Genomic DNA, 10420 nt, shown 5'->3' on the forward strand with positions numbered 1-10420 from the left:
ACAAAAAAAGCACAAAGCAAGTAAACAAATCTAGGTTTCGGCTTGATGGTGGATGGGTGATGATGACGGTGGTTGGGTCTGATAGAGAGAAAGAGAGAGAGGCCATGAGTGAGAAAATAATAAAAAAGGTAAAATAATGAATATTTTATTGAATAAATGTGTAAAATAAATAAACTGATGTGGTGTTTTGTAAAAATGAAGGTGTAAAATAGAAAAAGTAGATTTTAGATATGCAAAATGGAAAATTTTTTGCACCTACCGATGGGGATGCTCTAATAATAAATTTATATAAACTACATTTTTTATCCTTCCATTTTTCTCTCCAACTAAACAAAAAAGTTTTTTACCTTTCCACTTTTCCACCCCTCCAACTAAACACACATGAGAAAAAACCAAATATTTTTTATCCTCTCACTTTTCTATCCTCCCACTAATTTTTCATTTTCTCACTTTTTCACTCCTCCAACATACCCTAAAACCAACGCGATGCCATTTCACCCGTACAAGGAGGGCTCTAATCCACGTGTAAATAAACAGTCAAGTGGGAAGCAGGTCCAAGTCTGTCTCTAACCTAGCCTCTCACTCTTATGTTTCCCGCCAATCTAATTCTCAGCAATTCCCTCTCTCAAAACTCAGAAGCTACAAAAACAAATACAGAAAGAGAGTGTTGAAGAAGCTTGAATTGCCGAAGAAGATACAAAGATGTTGTGGGTAGACAAGTACAGACCCAAAACCCTAGACAACATCACCGCCCATCAACACATAGCCCAAAACCTCAAGAAACTCGTATTCACTCTCTTTCTTTCTTTCTTTCGTTAATTTTTTTTTTTTCAATTGCGTATTGGGTTTTTTGAAATTTTGGTTTTTTGCTTTAGGTGACGGAGCAGGATTGCCCACATTTGCTCTTCTATGGCCCACCGGGTTCCGGCAAGAAAACCCTAATCATGGCCCTTCTTCGACAGATGTTTGGCCCCACTGCTGAAAAGGTCTTCTTCTTCTCGATTTTCTTTCATGGGTTTTCTCACTATATGCATATGATCTCATCTTAGGGCTGTATCATTTTTATTTGTTTTGTTTTTCTTTTCATTGCAGGTGAAAGTCGAAAATAAGACATGGAAAGTCGATGTAAGCTTTTCCTGCTTCTCATTGATGATCTTGTTTGCAATTTCTTAGTTATTGTTCCATAGGTGTTTGTGCTTTAGTCTTAAATTTAAAACAAACACTGTTTGTGCTTCATTAGTCAATACAGCTATGCGTATGAATTTAATTAGTAACCACAGGTACAATACCTAAGGAACTGTTCCTAAGTTTTGTCCATCTATTTTAACACTAGTAAAGTCATATACTTAAGTAACATGCTGAAACATGAAATTGGTACTTTGTGCTCTGTTTGGTGGTGACAATTATTGGAAAAGATGGAAGTTAATTTAAGTAGACGTTCCAACGATTTTGTTTCAGGCTGGAAGTCGAACTCTTGATATAGAGCTTACCACATTGTCAAGCACCAACCATGTGGAATTGAATCCCAGTGATGCAGGGTTTCAGGACAGATATATTGTTCAAGAAATAATTAAAGAAATGGCTAAAAATAGACCCATTGACACCAAAGGAAAAAAAGGATTTAAAGGTAATTCTGAACGCCCTTTTCCCCCCACTCTCTGATTCATGTCACCTGATTGTTAAAAGTATATCTGTCTTTCAGTTCCAGAGTTACTTATTGACATCTTGAGGAATTTAAACTACATTTTGATTCCCTAACCTTTTTTTTTATTTTTTTTTTTAATTATTTTTACCAGTATTCACTATTCTGATTTTTAAAAGCCAAAACACGTGGCCTTTAAGGAAAATATGTCTATTGGATCAATTCATAACTTTTATTAATTGATTTTACCCCATAAGCAGGACCACTGTCCCATATATGTTTCTGCGAGAAGCACAACCCCACATTTCTTCTATAGAATCTCCTAATTGTTCCAAGGCAACTATAAAGGGATCCTTTAACCACAAAGAATTGAGTTGAGACATAGGATATGTATGCAATGCGTTTATTTTGTGAAAGAACTGCCTTTTTCCATAACGGGCTGTTTCTGCTGTGAATTTTCTTTCACATTTGGATCCTTTGTAAAACATAGTTCTGCTATTCAGTATTTGTAACATGAAAGAGGAGGACATTGTGATTGCTGATAAATTTGTGCTCAGGGCTCCATTGTTTTTTAGAAAAAGTTAGAAAAGATTTAAAGTTTTGAAAATTGTTTTCCTATCCAGCACTGCTGAGGTTTTTTTCTTGACAAGTCAGGGCGTAATTGAATAAAATGTATAATATTCTTTATTTTTGGATGAAGTAAGAAAATACAACAGGAATGCTAAAGGGGGCATAACTCAAGTACACAGGAAGTATGCAAATGTGATTACCTCATATAATGTAAATATATATATATATATATATATATTTTGTACTATCTATCAGTCCTATAAATTGCTCGTTCACCTCATGGTTCTTCATGTTTACTAGTCAATTTTTTATTTTTTATTTTTAAAAAGATTATGCATAGCTGACAAGAGTGTCTTCTATTTTCCCATCCTTTCACTTTCTTTTCCCCTTAATTTTGGTTGAATAGGTCCATGAGGATCCCACTGAACTGGATTAACAGAGTAATTAATATAACAGTGATAAGATGCTAGAATTATCAACAAAAAAAGGGACAGTGATAAGATGCTAGATTCTTTTCAGTTTAACAACTCTGCTTGTGTCCATATGCTGATTATATTTCTTCTTTTGCATTGTCAGTATTAGTGCTCAATGAGGTGGACAAACTTTCAAGAGAAGCCCAGCATTCTCTCCGAAGAACTATGGAGAAATATAGTGCTTATTGCCGTCTAATACTGTGCTGCAACAGTTCTTCAAAGGTTACTGAAGCAATCCGGTCTCGCTGCTTGAATGTGCGAATAAATGCACCAACAGAAGAAGAGGTTGGATAAGATTTTATTCCTTAATATTGCTGAAAGCAAGAATTATTCTCATTCAAATGCATCTTAAATGATTGTATATTGCACTAGCATTAAAATTGTACATTTCACATTGCTAACACACATACACAAACACATTCCTCTTACAATATGATAGAGTTGGGTAGCAGAAAAGTTTTCATGAATTTTTTTTCCCTTGGCTTGGAGGGTAGTTTGATAAATGGCTTTGCCTACGATAATGGCCTTCAAAGAATGTTGAATTGCTATTCTTTGCATTTTTAATAATTTTGTTCTCAGCCATAGTGATCTATGCAATACACAAGAATGGTGTTGTGTTAGAGGAATTCTGGCAAGTTGGGTTCTAGGGTTTGAGTCTCATCATTTACCCAGAAAAGGAAGTTCTTATAGCAGGCAATGTTACAGTATACTAAATATAATTTGTTATATTCTTCTTCTTCTTCTTCTTCAATGAATGTTCTGGAAAACAACTGTGTTTGGGATTTTAAGGATGGATGGGCTATTTTGTGGCTATAATAGATCAGGTGTGTTAATGAGAATTAATGGTGTTATTGTGTCTCTTGTTTGGTTTCAATAGGACTCCTTATGAGTGTTGTTTCTATTTATTATTATTGTCTAAAAATAATCTAGTTATTAATGACTGGAAGAAATCAAGAAATAACCTTTCACGTGCGAAATTATAGAAGATCCCCTTTAAGATCAAACAATTTATCGAATTGAGTATGATATTTTACAATGATACTATTTCTGCCAGATTGTTAAGGTATTGGAACTCATTGGGAAGAAGGAAGGACTACAACTTCCATCTGGATTTGCTGCTCTTATAGCAGAAAAGTCAAATCGGAGTTTAAGGAGAGCTATACTGTCATTTGAGACTTGTCGTGTCCAACAGTTAAGCTCCATAATTCTACTCATCGATCAGTAGCATTGTCATGCTGTTCTTCTTTACCTTTTTGTCAAACGCACAGCTTCAAAAGATAGCACTCATGGTTCCTGATAACTATGTTCTTTCTGTGTAATGTAATTTTTCATATAGGTATCCCTTTACAAGCAAACAAGTAATATCCTCAATGGATTGGGAGGAATATGTTGCTGAACTAGCATCTGACATAATGAAGGAGCAGAGTCCTAAAAGGTGATTTTCATGCATCTTGCTGTATTGTAATGTTATAACAGTATACTGAATACTTATTAAGCTGGTTTTTATGCATTATACTGTATTGTAATGTTATAACAGTATTCTGAACATTCAGATTTTATATCTATCATTTCTGCTGTCATTACCATCACCATTAAGTTTCTTTGATACCATCTCTAAATAATAAATGATATTTTTATTGAGGGAGAAATGCAAGAAAACCCCTGAACTTTAGATCCAAAATTGAACTGAATTTTTGTTCTTCTAAAAGTCAACCAATCCAAAGCTAAACCACAAATCAGATTCAGTGTCATGCTTGTTTGCAAGTTACTACTCATTTAGCCATTACATATTGAATTTTGCATCCTTCATTATTTTTGTAGTATCTTGATGCATGCTTTGTCCAATCCCTACTATTCTATATATATCAACCGGTATTTCTTAACAATCACTATCAGAGGCTAAACTCATGGATTTGATCTGGTTTTAATCCTCATCAGTGGCCTTGCCCAGTCCGTCCTATACTCTCCCTGAATGTGGTGGCTCAGTCATTGTTAAAGTGGGCCCACTACAATTGAGTGTTTGGCTTGTTGTATTTGGTGGGCCTGGGCAGTCTATCATTCTTACAGTTCTTTCTCTTGTACCACTGTTCCAAACTAACACATAGTTGATAGTTGACACTTATAGATATTATGTTTATTTATCAATTGTTAAAATTAATAATTTTTTAAGGAACCAACTTCATTGCATGCCATCTAATTAATAATTCTAATACTTCATATTTAATAGTTTTTAAAAAATATTTCTTCAGATAATTATATAAGAATAAAAAGATGCACTTATATTTAAAGTAAACGTATGTTAGGGATTAATAAACTTGATTGGCTCTATTTAGAAATAGGAGTGTGCATAGGTCGGATTGGTCAGGTGAAGGTCAATATTTTTAACCAACCAACCAATGGTGGGTTGGGAAAATTCCAATTCTGCCGCCGAGTCGCCGACCCACCAATCTATAAATTCGGCAGATCGGTTGAAAATCTTCAACTTGGCTGGTTGAGCAGGTTGGGCCTGCTGACAAATGCAATTAGCTAAATGAAATTATTTCAATTAAATTAGATAATTGTTTTCCTCAAATAAAAAAAATAAAAAATAAAAACTAAATAAATAAATAAAAAGGAAACAAAAAACTGCAATCTTTAGTAAAAATAATTACAAATACTACATTATTTTATATTAGAATTTTTTAATAGAATGACTGAAAATTTATCATACTGAAAATAAAAACATCTCAGAATCTTAAATTAGACGTGTACATAGAGTGAGAATAATAACAAAATCTTAGAGAGAGTGGCTGGAGTTTATTAGAGAAAAAAAAATGTGAAAATGAAAAAATAAAAAGAAAGAGAGAGATGAGAGAAATAAAGTGGGTGCGTATGTGAAGAAGAGTTTTGCAACATAATAAAGTTATATATATGTGTGTGTGTGTGTGTGTGTGTGTGTGTATATATTTGGAATTTGATTCCAGGGTGCTTAATGTGGATTGTTTGGTTGGAATTAAACCGTCGCTCCTTTGAGAACATGGAGAAGACGTTGGATGAGTTAAAGATTTTATGCAAGCGTAGTCTTTTTGAGTGGACTCGTTGTTGGGGCTTTACTGATTCTTCGTCTCTTTCAGAGTTTATGTTTTCCCTTAGTTTATCTTTCTGATTTCCTTATCTTTGGTTTTGTTGTTTGGTTTTTCTGTTTCTTGTTGTTCATCATCATGAACTACTTGTACTTTTATTTTTCCTTGTTTATATCATTTCTCTGATTACTTATAAAAAAAAAGTGTATATAAGCAGGCAGGTCGGGTTGTTGTGGGTTAGAAATATCTCAACCTTTAAAAAATAAAATAAAATAATAAGGGACTTGTTCCTTGCTTGTCACTGACTTAGGATGAAATGCTCCTATAGTTTTTTTTGGTCTAACAAATGGCTACCTTTTTAAACGATGAGTTTTGTGGAAAATGAGGTAAGTTCAAGGGATGTTACTGTAATAATATTTGCAAGGATCATTCATTATTGAGATATGGTAGATTAGAGTTGGTAAGGCTCAAATTTGTACTTCATTATAGTCTTTTTGTGATATCCCTTATTCCTTTGGAGGGTGACAAAGTGATTGCACGAGGAGAAAGGACCAGTGGCGTGTTTGTGTTTATAGTTTATGGAAGCTTTTGACAATTTCCATCTGATTCTGCTTTTTGGAGGGCACCATATGCAATTTATAACTGCTCAAATTCTGATTAATTACCATTTTAGATATGCACCCTGCTCTAAACCATTTGATTAAGCATTTCTCTATATTCTGTAGGCTGTTTCAGGTTCGAGGGAAGTTGTATGAGCTACTTGTCAATTGTATTCCTCCAGAGATTATCTTGAAGGTAAAGACAAGCTTCTTTTAGAGCATTCACATCCGGGTTTGCATAAAAATTGCTATTTTACCATCTAATAAGTTACTTTATCTATTATATTATACCACTTTACAATACACCTAACATCTCAAACTCTATTCTTCTACCACATCATTTAAATATTCTTTCTTTATTCTTTATTACTCTCTCTCTTCCTCCTACCAGCAGCCACCACCCACCCCTAAAACCAAAATCTCAACCCAGCAACCACCGCCAAACCCACCACCACACCACCGTTGCACCACACACAGCAACCACCAAAATGACCCACCACCTCTTTCTCTTTCTTCCACTTCCTCTCTTTCTCCCTCTTCCTCTCAAGCAACCAACAACCACAACCACAACAACACACTGCCACTGCTGCTCACATCCCAGCAAACCCACTGGCCACCGCCCAGCAACCGCCACCACATACCCACATCAGCTACAGCCACAGCCACAACCCACCAAACCCTTATCACCAGAACACACTGCCACCACCACCCATAAACCTCTCTCTCTCCATCCAAGACTACCCCTCTCAGTTTCTCATGCACTGATCTTGGAAACCCACCATCGCAACCACCATAACCCACCACCATACTCATCATAACAGCCAGATTCCTTACCATCCGATCTGATCCTCCTTGTCCAATAAAAAAAACCCAGCACCCAAACCACTACAACCCACCAATGGCAACCCAAGCCACTACCCACCAACAGCAACCCAAGCAGCTGAGAGAGACTGAGCCAATGTGGGAGAGGAGCAATGAAAGAGGGGAGAGAGACGCTAGGGACAGTGAAAAGAGAGAGAGAGGAGAGAGATTGCTTTTATTAAATGCAGGGAGAGAAATTTGAACAAAATATTAGATAAATTTTTAGCAACCGGCTAGATAGCAATTTACTGTAGCTGGGTTGCAATTTTTTTTTTTAACAAATAGCAACCCGGGTAATGTATGTATTTTGTGGTTTGATGGTATAAAATAGCAAATTGGGAGTTTTAAAACTCTCAACGCTAATGCTCTTATATTTTTATTGTAATTTTATTTCACTTCAAAATGAACTTTTATTAATTTTATTTTTCTGTGTTGGCTCAGAGGCTGCTTTATGAATTATTAAAGAAATTGGATGCTGAACTAAAACATGAGGTTTGCCATTGGGCTGCATATTATGTAAGTATAATATCTTATCCATCTTAGGTTCTATTGTTCCATGGTAGTTATGTTTGAGTAAAATGGTTGAACGTGGAACTGTATTTGCCATTCTGAATTTGTGCCAGCTTGCAACCCTCTTGTGCTGCAGCAATCATTCATTTATTATGTTCATGTATATCAATCTGATCTGAATTCGATACTTTGCAAAAATAGGGCATCTGTTAATCTATTTGTTCATTTATCTACAGGAGCATAGGATGCGTCTAGGACAGAAAGCTATATTTCACATTGAAGGTACATGATCATTCTTGCTAACTGTTCAATGTAATGAGCCAAAAAACAAGACAATATTTTGTTGCTAGTTCTACTTTTATGTTTGCTTTGCATACTCTTTAACAGCTGTGCGCAAGATGGTTTTATGTTGCTGAGATTTCTGCTTTAAATCTTTACTCGTGAGTTTCATTTTCTTTTCTGAACTTTATAGTTCAAAGTCTTGGTAAAAATTCCTACCAAAAATACTAAGATGTTCCATACTCACCGTATGGGCTGAAGCTCTGTTGAAGCACAAATTTATTATCTCTGGAGATTCATTTCATAAAGGAATGGCCTTCTTCTTCCCATTTTAGCATTTAATTAGGTGATTTCTGATGAATGTTCAGATGGTCTTTCACACTTTTCTTCATCACTTTTTTGAATACCATATTGACCCTGGTATCACTCATCCCTGCTGTTTCACAGCAACGCGGCTCTGGAGGGTTCAATGATCACTTATGCAATATGGCTTCTTTCCCCTATTTATTTATTATCTACAAGTTATTCCTGGGTTCCAGAAGTTCGCTCAATTGTGTATTTTTACTTTATTTTATTTTTTAATTATATAATTTTATTTTATATTTAGTTATCCATCTCAATGTCTCGATTATTGATACCTAAACTATAGATAATTTTATAATCTTATTTGCCAAGATCCTTGTCGCTCAACTGACACCTCTTGGTTTTTCTAATGGAGACATCTAGGGTTCAACTCCCTCCAACCCCAACTATTGGTATATCAAAAAATACCTGAACTTGTTGCACAACATATCTTGGCTATGCAGCATTTTTCTTATTAAAGGATATGTTTTATCCTTTTTGTCTAATAAAAATGTGAAATTGCATGACACTTGGAAAGCACAATCATTTTGATTGATAAATGCGGTAGAAAATGGTTCTATTGAGATAAATGAAATCATCTTTCTTGACATCATGTTGATGTGAATGCTCTTATGATGAGGTAAACAAGTGGCTTTTCTATCAGCCACTAAATTATTTTATTCCTTTTCTGCCCTTTGTTGGCATCCTAGTCAAATGTTATGTACAGAGGAAAGGAAGATTTTGTGCTTTTCTGTAATTCTACTTCCCTTCAGCTGCTATACCTTATTTTTCATCTGATTTTCCCCCACTTGCATGTGTTATTCCATTTTTGTTGTTTGTCTTTCTTATGCAATGTCATGTGATCTCACAATTATTGTTCATCAGTAGAATGCCTTTCTTTTCTTCAGAAAGTGGAACCATTCCTGGAGCATGTGCCCTGTCAAAAATTAATTTCTATTTTCAGAATTTATTTTTATGAAAATTATAACTTCTGCATCACAAGAATCCTGATCTGATTATGCTTTAATTTAGTATAAACAGATTTCAGCACTTGTCAGTGCAGATTGTAGAAACCAATGGAAAATGTTGTGTATATTTAATGTAAATCCCTATATATCATGGAGTGACTACCAAACATTGTGGGCTCTCTCTTTCTTATTATGTGTTTTTCGATACTTGATCTCTTAAGAGTGTCCTGTCTGCCAAGCAGAAAAGTAAATTATCTGCAGTATGGGTAAATACAAACTCATTACATGTTTCTTTTCAAGCTAATTAACCAGCTTCCTAATAGTGTTTCTTTTGATTGGTTTTGCAGCATTTGTGGCCAAGTTCATGAGCATTTACAAGTCTTTTCTCATTGCGACTTTTGGCTGAAGACCATCATGCTTACTTGCACTGCTAAATTACGCTGAACATAATGGAAATGAATATATGAAAGATCCCATTATTTTGTCACTGAATGTTATGGGAAGAGGTCTTTCGTGCCATCCTTCTAAGATAAAGCTTCCATTTCAATCCTAAAATTGGTTATGCTATTGGCGTACTTATTGAGAAAAAATTATTTCTCCTTTATGATGAATGATGATTGCTCCCACGTATTTTATCATTTACATTCTAACGCATTGGTGTTATTTACCAAGGCAATTAGCAAAAAAGTAAATACAAATAAATTAGTATGATCATGATCTAGTGAGAAAAATAAGGTAAACTTTGTGAATTTTCATGGAATTTTTGGACTTCAGGAATATTTCTTTTCGCCTTTTATTTTTTATTTTTGACCGCTGGGCGCTGACGTATTGTTTATTTCCTGCTACTATTTAGGATAGAAAGGCACAAAACCAAATGAGTAAAAAAAAAATAATAATAATAATAAAAACCATTGCATCTATCTTAGTCTGTTATGTTGTGTTTGGATGGTGAATTTAAAAGGTTACTAGAATTTTCAAATAAAGGGAATTTAAACTTTTCATTGCTCGGATGCTCTTCTTTATATATATAAATATTATTATAATAGTTACAACTTGTAAGTTTCAGTTAGCTCAACTGGTAAAATTTCTAGCAGGCATCATAAGGTGGCGGTAA

General features: G+C 34.6%; 1 protein-coding gene across 1 annotated transcript; it reads left to right on the plus strand.

Moving 5' to 3' along the window:
- Positions 1-530: 530 nt before the first annotated feature.
- Positions 531-9944, plus strand: LOC126693064 (replication factor C subunit 3). The gene is made up of 11 exons (XM_050388927.1): positions 531-786; positions 876-986; positions 1093-1125; positions 1459-1627; positions 2789-2970; positions 3740-3876; positions 4022-4120; positions 6473-6542; positions 7649-7723; positions 7954-7999; positions 9654-9944. The coding sequence occupies exons 1-11, from the start codon at positions 703-705 to the stop codon at positions 9710-9712; spliced, it is 1065 nt and encodes a 354-aa protein (XP_050244884.1). The 5' UTR covers positions 531-702; the 3' UTR covers positions 9713-9944.
- Positions 9945-10420: the final 476 nt, after the last annotated feature.

This window comes from Quercus robur, chromosome 7 (assembly GCF_932294415.1).
Source record: "Quercus robur chromosome 7, dhQueRobu3.1, whole genome shotgun sequence".
NCBI classification, from domain to species: domain Eukaryota; kingdom Viridiplantae; phylum Streptophyta; class Magnoliopsida; order Fagales; family Fagaceae; genus Quercus; species Quercus robur.